Source organism: Helicoverpa zea, chromosome 4 (genome assembly GCF_022581195.2).
Source record: "Helicoverpa zea isolate HzStark_Cry1AcR chromosome 4, ilHelZeax1.1, whole genome shotgun sequence".
Lineage (NCBI taxonomy): Eukaryota > Metazoa > Arthropoda > Insecta > Lepidoptera > Noctuidae > Helicoverpa > Helicoverpa zea.
In genome coordinates this window covers 11,473,137-11,491,364 of record NC_061455.1, presented here as the reverse complement: position 1 = coordinate 11,491,364, position 18,228 = coordinate 11,473,137, and the positions used below count along the sequence as shown (strand labels likewise).

Below are 18,228 nucleotides of genomic sequence, written 5' to 3'. Positions count from 1 at the left end.
TATAAGAAAACATCAAAACTTTCTCTAGAAGTGCGTTTCAATGTGCAATCAGCTTTAACTGAAGTAAAGGAAAGCAAAGCAATACAAAGAAAGTAGTACATTTGTAAAATTATATGATACACAAGCATCACGGTTCATATAATATTTAGATACGTTGCAAAGAACAAAGTTGCGACATAGAAACGCACTCATTTCGCAAGTTAACTTACCTCAAATTGTTTAATATGTATACGTTATCCATCTTATACACTTCATATGAGCGAGAACTTATCCAAAATTAGTAAAATTAAAGTTATTAACTAAAACAAAAGTGAAACGTTACAGAAAACAAAATACTCTTTGATGTTATGTGTGGCCAGTATGTAGACACACACGTTTCATGTAAAAATATTAGAGATGGGTAACTCAGGAGTGATAGATAAAAAAGATATGTATCTTTCCGTTCTTATCACTCACTCTTTGTATCAGTTCAAATCCGAATGTATCAGTGTATCTTTAACATTCAATCCGTCGTCCGTTTGTATCTGTGTTTCACTCGCACACACAGCGTTGAGCGGCTGGCGTCACGGTTTCTCATCGGAAAGTCCAGACATCTCTTTCGCACTTCCCTACTTAGAATGTTCTGTCTCACTTTCTCGATACCGGGAATAAGTGTTTGACCATTATTTTTATTTTTTTATTCGATTTACACGGCTTTAACAGCCAATTACATAAATCGTAAACTTAAATTCAAAATGAAAAATAGAAACTTAAAAATAAAAAAAAAATAAACTTAAAAATATTATAAACTGATATACGAATCTATCTATCCTAAACGAATCTATCACTCTTAGTTCGTACTGATTTAGTGATACATTGGATTGAATTGAACGAAGCGAGTCACTCTGAGCAACAGTACAATGTCACTCGCGGATTCGAAAGGATATAGAGATACAAAAGAGTGATACATATCCCAGTGATCAAAAGATACATATCAATCTTTTCTTTTCAATGATACGTTTTTCCCATGTCTAAAAAATATACTTTCTCTAGAATAAACACAGCAAGTGCAAGCGAGATAGAGTAATCTTCATGATATGAGTGCGACAGAGAAAGATTGAAAATTTCGCGAGATGACATTGACAGCTGACAGCTGTTGTGATAATATGTTGTGATATGCATTTTGCAAATGTCGATTCTTGCCGCAGGTTGTTATTGGTTAGCACGTGTGCCTAGAATTTTCAGTTTTTTCAAGTGTTTTAGTGACCTTTTGTGACTTATTGTTGTGTTTGTGTGTTGTCCTTGTGTTCGTTACCAGTGTTGTACTGTTGTTTCGGTAAATAACTAGTTTTAATTAGCGATGGATCGCAATAAACCTCCCGATCCCGATCCTCCCGACATCTCTGCATACGCTCCTCTTTCCCCTAACTACCCATTATCCCAATTCGCCGATGTTGCTTGCAGCATCGCGGATTCCCAGAACTTATCTGCCTCGAATGCCAGGAAACGCTCCGGAGATGATGCAAACATTGTCGTGTCAACCCCACCACCGAAACAACAAAGGAATTTAGTTGGCCGCAGCAGGTACTCTGCTACAGATAAGGCACCGTTCATTGTCCACGTGTCTCGTTTGGAACCCCAGCCTAATGCCGGTACTTCTCTGCATCCGGTTACCTTTGGAATATTTCTCCAAAAACAGAGCATAGTTAACATTGTCCGTGATGGAGTTAAAAAAGTTGGCAGGAACCGTGTTTCTGTGGAATTTAAATCCCCTCAGGATGCAAATGCATTCCTTATTAATAACATTCTTCCCAGGAACAGCTTTGTGGCCTCCATCCCTACGTTTAATATAACCCGCATGGGTGTTGTTACCGGTGTTCCTACTGATTTAACTGAAGAGGAAGCCCAAAGATACCTACAAGTCCCCTCAGGTTGCGGTGAAATTCTCAAAGTTCGTCGTATAAATAGGAAAGTGGTAATTGATGGAGTGACCGAATTTAAATCCACAGAAACATGTGTCCTTACCTTTGACGGTCAGGTGTTACCGCCAAGGGTGTTTTGCTGCTACACTTCCCTCCCAGTCCAACAATACGTTTATCCCACCATCCAGTGCCGTAAGTGCTGCAGGTTTGGTCATGTGGAACTAGTGTGCCGGTCTAAACCCCGCTGCAGTAAATGCGGCCATGATCACCCTGGTGATGGTTGCAGCATTTCTGAGGCGGAGGCATTCTGTGTGCTTTGCTCGGGGAATCATTTTGCAAATAGCAAATCATGCCCGGAGCTGGGCAGACAGAAGGCCATTAAGACTGTTATGGCTGAGAAGTCCCTCTCTTATGCTGAGGCCAGCAAGACTGTCCCACTCGCTTCTCGCAACTATGCGAATGCTACAAAAGCAGTTCCCACCTCCACTCAGTCATACCGCAAAACCGTTTTCCTCAAGCCGAAGACCCATGCCCCTCTATCTCCCTCTTATGATAAAGCTGCTCATCAGCAAATTATTAACTCCCCTGCACCTTCACAGCCTGACGGCTGCGCTCTAAATAATCCATTCACCGGCAATAATGCTTCATCAATTATAGAAATTCTTATTAAACTCTTAACTACTATTGTATCCACTAATAATGCTGAAATACCGTCCAACGTTGCCTATCAACTAGTAAATCTCCTTTCAAAAATTAAAAATGGCGTCCCGTCAAATATTCCTGCAATGGAATGTGAGGAGCGTGTGGCATAAGAAACACGACCTCATATTCCTTCTTAATAAATTCAAGCCTTTGGCTTGCTCAATTGCTGAGACTTGGCTCACCCCGAGTCTCAGTTTTAATATACCACATTTTAATGTTCTCAGATGTGACAGATCTGATGGCTATGGAGGGTCGGCTCTCCTCGTTAATAATCGTGTTCCACTGTCGACCTTGGCACTTTCTGCTCTGGATGGTGATATGAATATAGTCGCAGGTAGAGTAGAAGGTATCACAGTTTTATCTGTCTATATCTCCCACCCACAGCACAGGTTCTTAGCTACTATTAGAGATATTCTGAACAACATTGTAGGACCCGTGCTTGTCATGGGTGATTTTAACTGTCACCATTTTAGATGGGGTTCCAATCGCTGTGATTCCTTTGGGGAAGGTTTGGTAGAAATCTTAGATGACCTTGACCTTTGCATCCTAAATGATGGTAGTCCTACTCGTAGATCCCTTCCCGGACAGCAAAAGAGTTGTGTAGATCTCACATTCTGTTCCGTAGAGTTGGCGGCATCAATTCATTGGCAATGTACTACCCTTACGCATGGTAGCGACCATTACCCCATTGTTATAACTTTTCTTAATAAAACTTATTTAGAGAAAACTTCTCCTCCACTATTGAAGTACAACTTGTCCAAACCCGATTGGTCGAGGTTTGCATCTTTACTGGAGGAGAAAATTAGTATGCTTCCAAATTTAACTTCAAGTTTCCAAGATTTTAATGGTCACTGCCATGCTAAGAACTGCTACGATGGCTTTATCTCGGCCATAATTTCAAGCGCAGACTCTATCTTTCCGTTGCGCAACTGTGCCAGAAACAAGATCCCATCACCCCCGTGGTGGGATCAAGAATGCACATCGGCTGTTAAAGAAAGGAAAGAGGCCGAAAAACAGTACAATGATGCGATGAATAGCGACAATCTTATACGGTACAGACGAGTGTTGGCTCAGTCTCGGCGGCTTCTTCACAAGAAGAAACGTCGAGGTTGGGTTAAGTTCTGCACTTCTCTGTCCCCTTCCACTCCCATATCAGCAGTATGGAAGAGCATTCATCGTTTTAGGCGAGGCTGCTCCCCATCTATCTCTTCCCCCATCACGCGAGAAACTGCTGAATCCTTTTTCGACAAAATTGCTCCAGCCTATGTTCCTTCTTCCTCAGAACTTCTGCTCCCGCCTGTTAATATTTTGAATGACCCCCTGGATGAACCTTTTTCATTGGAGGAACTTGATGCGGTATTACATCATGTTAGGGATACCGCCCCTGGCATGGACGGCATACCGTATTCATTTGCAGTTCACTTCGGTTCTGATGCTAAACAATATTTTTTAGGAATTATAAATTATTGTTACCAATTTGGTTGGGTTCCTGACCAGTGGAAAATTCAGATAGTCATTCCTCTTTTGAAGCCCGGCAAGACTGCTGATGATCCGAACGGCCTTAGACCAATTGCGTTGTCCTCAGTTTTGGCCAAGTTACTTGAACATTTAATTAAAAACAGACTTGAGTGGTTGGTAGAATCGAGGGATTTACTGCCGAGTAATCAGTTTGGCTTCAGAAAGGGGCTGAGTACCATGGACAGTGTGGCAATTCTGGTTACCGATATCCGTACAGCCTTTTCCAAAAATGAATCCGCTGTAGCCACATTCCTTGACATATCTTCCGCATACGACAGCGTCCTTCTTCCAGTTCTCAGGCAAAAATTGCTACAGCTGAGGATTCCGGGTAAGATGGTACAATGTATATGCGCACTCCTCATGTCTCGCTTTTTGATGCTCAGAGTGCAGGGAGAGGTATTTGAGGTGAGACAGACGTGGAAGGGCCTTCCTCAAGGTTCAGTTTTAAGCCCTCTACTGTACAACCTGTACACAGCAGACATCGGCTCCTGCCTCAATTCTGACTGTCAACTTCTACAATACGCCGACGATCTAGTGTTGTATGTAATCAATCCTTCAATTGCGGACGCTGCCTCATCTCTCTGTCTCTCCCTGGACTCTCTGCACACATGGCTTTTGGACCATGGCCTCCAATTATCTGCCCCAAAAAGCTCGGTAGTGATTTTCTCCCGAAAACTGCTGATCCCTCAGGTTTCCGTTAACATCCAAGGACAAGGCATCCCCATAGCGAAAAAAGCTAAATTTTTAGGCGTTTACTTAGACTCCAAACTATCCGGCATTCATCACATAAATTATTTAATTAAGAGATGCGAAAGAGCAATTTCCATTCTAAAAGCTCTCGCAGGTGTCTGGTGGGGGGCCCATCCCTTCACCATGAAATTAGTCTATAATGCTTTAGTCCGCAGTATCCTGGACTATGGGTCACACCTGGTGATTCCAGGTAACAAAGGTGCCTTGGCCGGTTTAGATAGGATCCAGTCTCAATGCCTTCGAATCATCTCAGGTTGCATGAAGTCGTCGCCTATTAACGCCTTACAGGTCGAATGCGCTGAACCCCCCCTAGCCCTAAGACGGCAGTATCTCGCTTCCCGATTCCTATCCAGGGTTATTCCCAAGTCATCCCACCCTCTCATCCCAAAACTCAGAGAACTTGACACCCTATGTCACAGTTCAAAATATTGGGAACATAAAGAACTCCCCCTTTTCCTAAAAGCATTCCGATTTTTCCAAAATTTAGAATCCCCTATTACATCACATCCCAGACTTCCCTTATTTAATTACTCATATGAAGTTCTTTGCTTTACTCCTAAAATATTTTATAACATTGGGATATCTAAAAACTCCCCATCGGCAAATTCGGCCTTTAATGCGGTTTTGGGTGAACGATGGACTGGGTTTCAAAGGTTCTTCACGGATGCTTCCAAATTTAATAGTGGTTATACTGGGGCCGCGGTTTATTATCAGAACTCGAAAATCATTCTTAAATTTAGATGTCCAAAGGAGTCTTCTATATTTACAGGCGAGTGCGTGGCATTATTGGAAGCTTGTCGCTTTATAGAGTCCCATGAGATCAACTTTGGAGTTATCTTTACTGATTCCCTTAGTTGTCTCCAAGCCCTATCCCAGAATTCCTTTCGAACTAAACTCCATTGTCCTATTGTCCTGGAAATTAAAAATTCCCTTTACTCCTGCGCTAGGCAAGAAAAAGTAGTCCACCTAGTTTGGATTCCCAGTCACTGCGGTATAAAGGGAAATGAATGTGCCGACGCCTTGGCCAAAGACGCATACACATCTGAGTCAGCTGACCTTGCACACTTCTCCCTTCAAGGGCATGACCTACTAAACCTCCCTAAATTGAGTCTTGACACCTCGTGGCAGGAATGGTGGAATATCTCCAGCAAAAAGAAAGGCAGCTCCTATTACGCTATCCAACCGGTTGTAAAACCAAAACCGTGGTTCTCCCGTTTTAAAAAATACCCCAAACAGGTTATTTCAGTCCTGTGCAGAATACGGATAGGTCATTGTTGCACTCCGGTCTTTTTGCGCAAAATTCGGGTGCAGGATTCGTCCCTCTGCGAGTGCGGACTAGATGAGGGTACCCTGGACCATATATTTTTTAACTGCCCTAATAACTCCTCTTTCGATTTATATGGTCGTCTCCAAAAACTCAAAATTCCTCTCCCTATTAATTTCCGTTCCCTCTTATCACACTCCTGTCCAGAACTGCTCCAGTTGCTGTTAATGTCTATTCATCGAAACAACATTAAACTATAAACTGTGGCCTATTTTAGGCTACAGTTAGGTTGTGGTATATTTTATATGTTATATGTGACTAACATTTTGTTGTTATTTTTATGTATGTAAATGTATTTCTGTTTGTTTCAGTGTCGTCCTACTAACAAGTTAAAGTTACACAAGATCGGCTACAACAGCATCTTAAATTCCTTTTGTTTTTTGTTTCTTTTTTGTTTTTTAAATCACAAGCACGACTTGCTTCTCATTTCACTTGTCATTGGCAGAATCGTCGACATTGACATCGACACGGATTGCCATAAATAAAAATAGAATAGAATAGAATTTTGCAAATGTCAGTTGGCACGAAAAAATTGAATTGTTAGTAATAATTTGTATGATTTTCGGCGACTTATTTTTGTTGCTAAAATGTAATGAAATCGAGATAAACATTTTGGTATATTTTACAGTGAAAACGCTGTTCTGTTGTGCAACATGTTGAAAAACTACTACTTTAGTGCTGCTAGCGTAAAAACAAAACAACATAGTAGTAAGTAGAACAAAATATGATCATAGTGTGTCCTTGACAAAATAGGTATTAAAATTTCTTATTTCATTTATCATAATTGTCTGCTTTTTTAAATGCAATAACTTGTCATAAATCGGTGAGCACAATCTTTAGGTTAGAACAATTAAAACTTATTGACAAGTGAAATAAACTTTTGTGAGCCTTATCAAAAGTTTATTCTTTCACAAGAACTTTCACAGGAAGGCTCCTGTCTTGTCTTTGCTCAATAAGTCAATTCAATACTATCGAATCTTATACAAATCGAAAATTATACAAAGTATTGCAATTAAGTCTGATTATTTATAAATAAAGTAATAAGATGGTGAACCGTTTTTACCGAGTATTATGCATACTATGATTGTCTTTTATTACTATCACATGGGTGCTTCTCGAATTTATTTCTCATCGTGATTTTTGCAGCCACACTGCAGGTTTAAATTCTTATAATATATTTTTTATAGATCTTGACATCATTGTGATGTTCATCTTTTGGTAGAAATTTAGGAATACCACGTCGTCGTTCTAAAATGAGGAACTACCATAAGTTAATGTCATACGTATTGTCACAGTGTCACTGTATTTTTACGTAAATTTACGTCAAACAAAATTGAACAAAATAATGTGAATAGTTTATTGCATAAAAGATTGAATAATGAAACAGTGAAAAAATTAATACTAACACAGAATGGAGAGCGTTACAGTGAGTACTATTTAGATTAAACCTTTGTTAATACGTTTTAAAATTATTGTTCATTGTTCTTAATTTTTATTGTTACAGAATTTTTCTATATCGCTTATCAAAGGATTCATAGACAGCTTACGAGGTGTAACTGTACTCTTATACTTAGATAAAGAGATCAATGAGCGTGCCCTAAGTCGCTCGCCACCTACAGAATTTGAAAACACAAAAAATAAACAAAAACAACCCAAAGTGAAACAGTAAGTTTTTCAGATGTTTTATTCATAACATATTGTACACGTATTGGACCCACTTTGCCACGTGTTAATTAAATACATTCTAATTTTTTTTTTCATTTTGAAATTAAGTAAAAATCATTGACTTCTTTATATTAATTCGACTTTCTGTCTCTATTTAACACACAATCTTTTCATTGAAAAAACAAAATTCGCTTTCATATTCTCTACCACCAATGCGTTAAAATCTTTTTGGAAGAAGAAGAAACAACATATTGCTACTGTGTTGTTTTTAAGAAAACTGAAATTTAACATTATTATTATTTGTGAGGGTAACATGCTCCATGATTTCTGAACTTTGCCTTTTACCCATAATATAAATCTAAAAATCAGTTTATAAGAAATCTAAATAAGCTATATCTATTTAATACAGCAAACAAAAGACAAATATGTTTTATTTTGAGACAAGCATAGTCAATTTCATCAAAGAGGTTTAATAAGTTATGATTTTCAAAGTCAAAGTCAAAGTCAAAATCATTTATTAAAATAGGCTAATACGATTAGCACTTTTTAACGTCAAGATTTTACAAGAATGACAGCACCCCCAAAACGCCCCCCTTTCACCACTTCCTAGTGTTATGGCTGGAAAGAAGAAGCGGTGAAGAACAAACTTCCCAGCAACACAGCTGTCTATACAATTTAATTATTATTAATTTATTTTACAATTATACAATCCAATTTTATCAATTATTAATTTAAAACACAGAAAAATACAAAATAAAATAAAGCACTTTTGTTCCACTTCAGAGCTGCCATCTGCGTTTATCTGTGAAATAATCATTAACATTATAATATGCCTTTTTAACAAGAATTTCTTTGATTTTGTTTTTAAAAGAACTGTCCGTTAATTCCAACAGATGAACCGGAATTCTGTTATAAATGCGTACACAAAGCCCCACAAATGAACCGTGCACCTTATGTAGACGATAATTAGGTGCGGTTAACTTATGTTTATTTCTAGTATTAAAATGATGTACGTCGCTGTTTTTACTATATGAATCTAGGTTTTGCCTTACGTATATTATATTGGCATAAATGTATTGAGACGCCACAGTCAGAATACCAATATCCTTAAATCTTTCCCTAAGGGAGACTCTAGCACCAAGTTTGTATATAGCACGGACAGCGCGCTTCTGTAGTACGAAAACATTCTCGATATCGGCAGCATTGCCCCACATAAGAATTCCGTAGGACATGATGCAGTGAAAATAGCTAAAGTACACTAAACGCGCCGTGGCTACATCGGTGAGAGCTCTTACTTTCCTGACAGCGTACGCAGCAGAGCTTAATTTACCCGTGATGCCAGTTATATGCTCACCCCATTGAATTTCGGAGTCTACTGTTATCCCTAGAAAAGTCGTAGCATGTACCGTTTCAAGTTCCTCATTGTTCAAAATTACACCGGGGCCGAGATTTTTTACATTGGGCAAAGCAAATTTAATACATTTTGTTTTCTTCGTATTCAAAACTAAATTATTGGCTGTAAACCATTGCGTTACTAGTGAAAGACAAGAATTCACGTCATTCATCATTTTCAGATCTACATTCTGTATAAAAAAAAAATACACTATTCCCACAGTTTTTCAATACCTATATTTTTGATCCAATACTGTATGCCCACAGAACTGTAAATATATTTTTTGTTCCAGGGAATCAAAAGTACTTACAAGAGTGTTACAATCATGCATTCTAAACGGCTTTATATTTTTGCTTAGCATATTAATATTTGAATATGTTCTATTGCCCGCGGTCAAGTACTTAGTAACTGTAGTGTTCGGTCACAATCCCGGAGTGGCCCATAATGTATGGGCGTGGATGCAGCCGTTCCTGTCGATGACTTTCAGGATGATATGGGTGCTTCCATTGTTCTTGTTGAGTAAACTAGTCAACAGTTTGTGGTTTCAAGTGAGTATAACTTTGTTAGAAAAATATTATAATTTTACTTTATGTTATGGTCAAGCAATGACATCATCAATTATGTCATGCATAGTGTAGATCTTTGAGCAAGTTGTAACTTGTCTTTAAAATACATGATGACTTAGCATTTTGACCAAAAGTTGGTCTAGTAGTTCCTGATATTAGCACATTCTAGCGAATAAAAAAGTGCAGCTTAATAATATTGGTATACACCCCTCTTTCTCCACCTAGTTGATCTTGAGGTTGCATGAACAATTGTCGTGTACAAGGTCTCGGGTTCGATTCTCGGGTCGGGCCGGAACATAACTGTAAGTGGAGAAAACATTAAAAATAAACTGAATTGATAACCTTTATGGGAAGTTGGTTAAAAATGGTATGTAGGGGGTACTTTGACCCACAAGGCAAGTTTAATAGTGCCAATATCTGTACTAGGTATGAGTGTTACTGCCCAATACATATTAATATTCTTATTAACATAAACTCAAGGTTTGCATTGTGTAGGTATTTATATTTTGTTCTCTGCTTAGTCATACAATGTTTAATTCAATTGGAGATAATTATTTTTTTATATTAAATCATATAAAATATGTTTGGATCATCAGCATTTTTATGATAGATAATAATCACATGTCTGGTGAACTGTGTTAAATACTGACCCAATTTACAAAAAAATTATGCCCCTTCAGATTTGAACCTTGACACCAAAATGCTGAACCACCATAAAAGTCTTAATTGACTCAGCATATGGCCACAAAATATGGTCTCCTTATTAAGCATACTAGTCCACTCTCAAACAGCTGGTCTGTTCTCATTGCTCCCAATTTTATTTTTGGTCAATTTTAACCGCGGGAAAAACATAGTCTGTACTTCACTACATAATATAAAACAAAGTCGCTTTTTCTGTTCCTATGTCCTTTTGTACGCTTAAATCTTAAAAACTACGCAACCAATTTTCATGCGGTTTTTTTTATCAGATAGAGTGAAGAAGAAGAAGAAGAGTGTTTCAAGAGGAAGGTTTATATGTATAATGACATCCATCATATAGTGGGGAAATAATATTATCCCGTGCGAAGCCGGGGCGGGTCGCTAGTTTAAAATAAAGAGGAATATTAAAAAAAAAAAAAAAGTTCCTTGAATAAAGAATCCCTTGACCCAACTGCCAAACGAGAGCATCTTGAGGTGTTGTTCTAGACCAGCGGTTCCCAAATGGGGTTCCGCGGAACCCTGGTGTTCCGTGACAGGCCCTCAGGGGTTCCGTCGAAAATTCAAGATTTCCATATGGTAAATCGTTTCACTTTTGTCAATATTTAATTATTATTCATTTTCAATTAAATTGTTTTAAATATTGCATTCCAAAACATTCATTCCATTTAGGTGGGTACCATGTAGGTGGGTACCACTCGGGAGTGTAAGTCTCGTACTTTCGCGACAAGTGGCGGGGGAAGGCCACGGCAGCAGATAATTTAATTCCGTTTTTTACAAATTGTAGACTAAATACCTCCAGATCTTCGGCAATCGGCAAAAGTAGGTAGCGAGTCGGCCAAAAATCACCGCATTTTTTGGGCTTATTTCATCGCCAGGATTATACGTTTTCATACATTTGACAAGACGTGAAATGACGCGGCATACGAGTATTTCCAGTGGCTATTCTTACCATGAATCAAAGTGTGACATTATTTACAATTTTTGCACCTCCGCAAATCCGAAAATTTCGCGCCCTTCTTCGCTCGCGACTCCATGTTACGTGTGATGCTTTTATGTTCGTTTAATTGCTCAAGTATCCAACACCGAAAAAATTTCGCGCTCTGCCGTCGAGGTTTCCTTTGATATTTATTTTTTATTCCTCTGGTTCAGAAAAAGCAATAGCGCTTTCTTCGCTAGCTGCTTATTCATTTGCATTTGCTTTTTTGTGTGGATATTGTACTTTTTGAGACCTTATTAATTTACAGTGGTTTTGTTTATTTTGTGTAGGTACTTAAACTAAAAAAAATTCGCGCTCGCTTCGCTCGCGATACCGGCTTCCACTGAATGTCTTTCAATGCTAGCGGGTGCTTGGAACTTCTTCTTTTAGTTAAAAAAAATCACGCTCGCTCGGCTCGCACCTGTACAAACCCAATCTATTTCTTTTTGCGTTTACTTTGTCAGTCTTCAAACTGAAAACTATTCACATAATACACAAAGTCAAGGGCGGCTAAATTGTTTTCTGGCCCGTGTGGCCGATAGCCATGCTACGCCTAAATATACTGAATATGTCTCTAACCATATAACCATTTGGTGCGCTACCATGCGCCACGAGCCGAACCTAAGTGTATTCACGTCTTTAGTTTACTTCTTACTTAAGCTAAGGTTCCGCCGAAAAATGGTGAAACGAAAAGGGTTCCGAAGCCAAAAGAATTCGGGAACCGCTGTTCTAGACACTTGGCTGGTATACCATTAGCAATCATGATTATTAATATTTTTATTTTTAATATTGTTCAGGATATAGCAGACAGCGCGTACCGCCACAGACGGGGGCGGCCGCAGTTCATGTCGAGCGTCAGCAAGATCATTGCCGACTCGCTCTTCAGCTTGCTGGTGCAAGCACTATTTTTAGTACAGGTGAGCTATTCTTCTTAATATTGTGTCACTTAATGTATGATAAAAAGTCAAGTATAGTTCTCGCCAAAAACTGCTGAAATCTATCACCCTTTACCAGTATTAATATTGTAATTAAATAGTAATAACGTTTTTGTAGTCACAGAAGACAATATTGTCAACCATTTTAATCTCATTCTTTATGAGCACTGGTAGTAGCTAAGTACGCAAAGTAATTCCTTCGGGACGTAACTAATTCGGCGGAAAAGAACTACCTAGTACTTATTAATATAGGTACTTTTATTCGATACAGCATGAAAGAGGACAATTTACTTAAGTGGATACTCATAAATGTAACAAAGACGTGTACAAGTGTAGGTATTACCCTTTTGTGTCTGATTCGCATATGAGAGGATTACTAAACAAAGAACTCAAAGCTTAAAATATCACACAGTAGTATTCCTTGTTTTGCCTGAGTATTAAATACTTCCTACTACTCTAAAAATATACAAGGTACCCCTTATACTGAAATGAGGTTTATGCTCACATTAAACTTGCGATGAACTTTGAAATCTACAATTCGTGCCGGTAACGAGTATGAATTATTTTGCAAAACAATCTCGAAGATCTGTGTAATTTTGTTGTTGTTACATGATACTTAAAGTAGTAATTTCACGCAGTATAACAGGTTCAGGAAACATTGTAAAAGCCATTGAAAATCCTACACCGTCTTTTTTGTTCATGGAAAATCATCAAATGACTCCTCACAATGAGTGTCAGACTCTTACTGACTAAAACCCATCATGTTCCTTCTTCAGCTTTGTACCAGGATTGAACTCTTTCGAATAATCCCGCAGCCCTGCTTGTAACATGATAGTTAAATAAATAATTTTCATGCGGTATTTCAGTCTCTGGACCCATTGTAAAAGCCATTGAAAGTTCTATACACAGTCTGACATAATAATATTTTATTTCCAGAGTATGTTAGTAAGTATGCTACCAATAACATACATAGGCGAGCTACTCTGCCTTATACACATGTGCCTACTCTACTCGCTGTACTCGTTCGAGTACAAATGGTTCAACATGGGCTGGGAGCTGCACAAACGGCTGACCTTCATTGAGTCCAACTGGCCTTACTTCCTCGGCTTTGGGTTGCCGTTGGCAGTTCTGACGCAGATACCACAGTCTTATATTATTAGGTGAGTTGCTTTTTTTTTGGTAGTTATATTTACTATACTTCGGCCGTTCAGAGAATGCGTTCCTGACACCTATCAGTTAGTCACGACTAGTGATGGGCACAACATAACACTGAGTTCGTTACCGTTCCTTCAAAATGAACCGCCGCATTATTTTAAGATTATTTTCGTTTTAAATTGGCGGAATCATTTGTTTTATATTTTAGTTATTTAAGTGGAAACCAAAAAAAGGTAATATTCATATAATAAAATTGTTTTATTTATTCTTTGTTACAAGTACATTGAATTGAATGTGCGAACAGAATATTAATCAGACTCCGATTTGCTTGAGGAGGTGGTGTCTTCATCATCATCTTCGCCTACATGTATAATTATATTATTATCAATAACAGAATCAATCCTGATATCTCGGTCTAACAAAAGCCGGGTAATCAAATAAAAACAGATCGAAAACACTTGAAAAACGTGGTCTATGCGCACGAAACGACAACGGACGACTGTTTTAGCGTCACAAAATGGCGGCCCATAACGCCATTTGGGGTTACCATTTTTAATCTAAGTATAAAAATGCGGTTTGGTCATAGTTTTATTTTTATATTTCATAAACGTTATAATTAAGTCTTATAGTCCATTATTTTCCAATTCTTAAAAAGAAAATCAAAACGTATTATTTTATATTATAACTGTATAAGAACAGATTACGATACTTGCCTGTTATTTTTAGCACAGCACTACAAAATATAAACCGCTGACATAACCTTGTAATAGCGCAGTATAGATTTAGAAAAATATTTTTTACCAAGTTATTTGACACTCAGTTTGGCACAAAATTATAACATTCATTGATTATTGATATAATAATGTTGTTTTAATGCTCCTCAATTGTTAAAACGGTAAACAACCAGCAAAAATATTTTTATCGTAACTGCAACGCCATTGCAAAGTTACGTCGTCAGTTCAATCGCGACGTGTCAGGAACGCATTCTCTGAATGGCCGAACTATAGTCAAGTATTAAAAAATGCTGTGTCATCTTAAGTTGTTGTCATAGTTTTTGCTCATGTAATGTCCAAAGTTCATCTTTGTTAAAGTGGTATTTTATGTATATTTTGTTTTCATCATTTATTTACTATCTTTTCTTTAAAAGTAAGCCTTATTTTTTATCATATTTAGCAAAGAAATTCATTAAAGTCAAAATTCTATGATTGAATATTTTTCTTAGTTATCAATCTCAACTTTAAACTTTTGATAAAATTATGAATCAAAATTTTATCATCGCTTCATAAGATCAAATATTATAACAGCTGCGTTCAAAGTCCACAAATTAGAACAGACATTCATTTGCTGCTTACTAAAGAAATACATAATTTAGTTTTTATAGCGTCTGTGTTTGATATTACCTAGTATAGTTAAAAACTATACCTATGTTGTTGCAAATAATGACTTATTACGTAACACTAGGTATACCTACTTATAAGATTATTGTTATGCTAAAGTAGGTACTAATTATTATTATATGAATGATGTAAACGCGTGCTCTGTATTGATAAGAAAATATATATACAGTGTCAATCAAAGTGCGATTATAATTTATATTACGTATAATAAATTTGTCATAAATATTACAATATGACATCATTACCTTGTCGTTATTATTGTAACGTATTCTATGGAATATTTTTGTGTAATTCCATTGCTTATCTATACCTACTTTTATTATGATATTTAGATAATATACAAAGATTAATCACAATTGACCATATTTGACACTTTATAATTTATACCTTTTTATATATTTTTTAAGGATGAAAATAACGCAATGTTTTATTTCCATTGCAGTGGTTGCGTGTTCTCCATATTCTTCCCCGTTTTTATATTGAGCGGCAACGAGGCTACCCCCGTTATAGGAAGGTACGTTGCAATAATATTTAAATAGATAGGTTAATCCTGTAATAATGTGTGTGTAAAAAGGTGAAGGAAAAACATCTCGAGGAAAGCTGAACTATAAAGTCTGCAATCACCAACCCGCATTGAGCAAACGTGGTGATTAATGCTCAATCCTTCTCCGTGTGTGAGGAGGCCTGTGCCCAGCAGTGGGACGATAAAAAAGGCTGTACCAATAATGTGTGTTGTAGTATCTAATAAATAAATATTCTCTACATTGAAGGGTAAGTTATCAGAAAGATAATTTTCTGATGAAGTCGGTAATAATAATAATGGAAAATAGGCTCAAAACTACTTGTAATTTTAAACTAGATTACTTAATTTGAATAGAATGGACTTTGATATTTGGTTTGATCAGGAACCAAATGAACAGATAAGACAGTTATTATCTACAAATATTTATGCTGATTATTATTTTAATCTTTAGAAAAGTTGTACTATTGACCTTGTAGAAGTGTTTTAACATAGTTTCGTTATGATCAGTATACAATCTATGGTAGTCTAGATATGCCTAAAATTATAATAGTCTGTCATGTTAGGGATTTTGAATGTCTAAATGAGTAGTTTTAGAGTTCAGTACCCGAAGGGTTTAACGGAACCCAGACATTACTTACACTTTTGTCTGTCTAGAATAAAATAAATATTTTAGGGCTCCCATACAACAAAGATGATGAAAAGGAGTTTTTCTTTTTTTTTTTCAAAAATCTTAATTACATTTTTATAACTGACTCTTTTGTTTATTTTCCAGCGAGTACCCTCTCCGTCTATTCTCGCCAGTGGTGGCGATATCCAACGGTATGTTCCGATTTGTTCGCCAGGGAGCCGAAGTAGTGACCCAACGGAATAGGTGACTGCCACCCAACACCTAAGTTATTGTACCTTTACATATAGCGAGCGGTGCAGGGTTGTGCAAACTTAGGTCTTTTTCACTAGTTGCGGATAAAGTCTCAGTTAGTTATCTGATATGCTAACTGCCAGATAAAGGCTGCTTATTTTTTTGCCTTTGATATTGCTATCCGAGACTCCTGAAACGTTATATAGTTTATCTGTCAGATAAGTTCCTGATAGGCTAACAGACACTTTATCAATAACCGGTGTAACTGGCCATTAGTCTTGTTATATATGACATTTTCATTGATAGATGGATATATATTTTTGTTAGTGAAACTTAAATTCGATGAAATGGGGTTAGGATAAGGTTCTTGCAAGTTGACTCTGAAATACATTGTGGAAGTAGTTTGATAGATAGTTCGTTATTTTATACTACATCACCTTATGTTTATAAACCTGAAACTGATATAAAATTGACACCAAAATAATTAATTTTGAAACGTCAATTTCACCAACTATCCTTTGAGAGTTTTATTTGAATACCTATCAAACTACTTCACAGATGTCTATCGTTGAGTCAAAGAACGATTGTTGTAGTACGGTCAACATAATAAATATTACTAGTCAGTTCGCAACATATTTATAAATAAATAACTATATAATATCTAGTTTTTATCGTTCACGAAGTATATTATATAATTACATATATGATGTTTTGTATAAAAATCGAGAGGCAGTTGTTGTAGTCATATATTTTCATAGTAAAGTTACATATATTTACATATCGTACAAACGCGTTGTAGATATTGCAAACTATGTACCTACTGACAAATAACTAGATATAATCTATTTTAGTCATATTTCAGACCTGTTATAACAAAGAAATTGCAGATTTTAAATTTTTGGATGACGCTTAAATAATTTATGTATTTTTGATGCAGCGTTAAAGAACGTGATGTGCTTATGCCTTAACTTAATTGTTATTCCCGAAGTAGTTAAGCTTTGCAATGATTCCTTGTAAACACTAGTTTCTGATAGTCTCGTATATCTACAAACTATTTATATTGGTAACTTTGTTGGATAACTATGTTCGGGTCCGTCGGGTCGATTTCCACTCTAGCTAGATGCAGATGAGTGCCAGTAGATAACTAGATCTTATTTACAAAGCAAAGAACAGTGTTACAACAGGTCTTAAATATATAATACTATTTATAGTAATAATATTTGCACAACCCTGTGACTGTAGCAACGATTGTGTTGTCCAAAATAAAATACATCTCGGTATGTATGTTCATCGATGTTCGCATTGCTCATGTTATCGAATGAACTGACGGAGGATTTGAATGACTGTCCAATATTATATTTTTAATTATCTTTTTTAAAGTCCTATTCAATTTTACTTTGAATACATAAATAAAATGAAATTGGGATACGGCAGGAGTATGATGATGATGATGACATAAAATCAAGATACAAGAGCTATATTTTAGTTAATTCAAATCTAAAAGTATATTCTGACAAGATTTTTTGAGGCCATTTATCATTTACGTTATTTGAATCAGGTAATGGTGTCGCCCTCTATGTCATTATGTCAATGAACTTATTGTTTTACAAATTAATAATCATGTCGGTATTGGATAGTCACTCAAAGTTGTTTTATTATATCAAATGGTGCCTGGAATTATTCACATTTTAAACTTAAATAATGAGTAATCGCTTCGTATAAGTTGTAATTATAGTTTATATATTAATATAATTACAATCATTCTCATTTAGAAATGTCTGAAATTGTGATTGATTTTTTACATGACATTATTTATTAAACGGACTGACTGATCTACTCTGGCGTTTTATTCTGATACAATACAT

General features: G+C 36.6%; 2 protein-coding genes across 10 annotated transcripts in view; one reads left to right on the top strand and one right to left on the bottom strand.

Moving 5' to 3' along the window:
* Positions 1–360, bottom strand: part of LOC124629561 (ATP-binding cassette subfamily G member 4) — a 36,494-nt gene extending 36,134 nt beyond the window's left edge. The window contains exon 1 of the mRNA XM_047163005.1: positions 210–360. Within this exon, the coding sequence (XP_047018961.1) occupies positions 210–241 (32 nt within the window). The 5' untranslated portion in view covers positions 242–360. The remainder of the gene's footprint in view (positions 1–209) is intronic.
* A 730-nt stretch (positions 361–1,090) lies between these two features.
* On the top strand, positions 1,091–18,199 carry LOC124629814 (etoposide-induced protein 2.4 homolog). 9 transcript variants are annotated; one of them, XM_047163383.1, is made up of 10 exons: positions 1,301–1,315; positions 2,828–2,949; positions 6,507–6,903; positions 7,383–7,621; positions 7,700–7,860; positions 9,546–9,801; positions 12,292–12,411; positions 13,366–13,589; positions 15,424–15,495; positions 16,277–18,199. In XM_047163383.1, the coding sequence occupies exons 4-10, from the start codon at positions 7,607–7,609 to the stop codon at positions 16,377–16,379; spliced, it is 951 nt and encodes a 316-aa protein (XP_047019339.1). In that variant the 5' UTR covers positions 1,301–1,315; positions 2,828–2,949; positions 6,507–6,903; positions 7,383–7,606; the 3' UTR covers positions 16,380–18,199. The 9 variants fall into 9 exon arrangements, 4 of the variants coding, with proteins under 4 accessions (XP_047019337.1, XP_047019339.1, XP_047019336.1 ...); XM_047163381.1 differs by lacking the exon at positions 2,828–2,949 and having other exon boundaries at positions 1,258–1,315; XR_006984336.1 differs by lacking the exons at positions 1,301–1,315; positions 2,828–2,949; positions 7,700–7,860; ... (3 more) ...; positions 15,424–15,495; positions 16,277–18,199 and having other exon boundaries at positions 4,483–6,734; positions 6,824–6,903; positions 7,383–7,465.
* Positions 18,200–18,228: the final 29 nt, after the last annotated feature.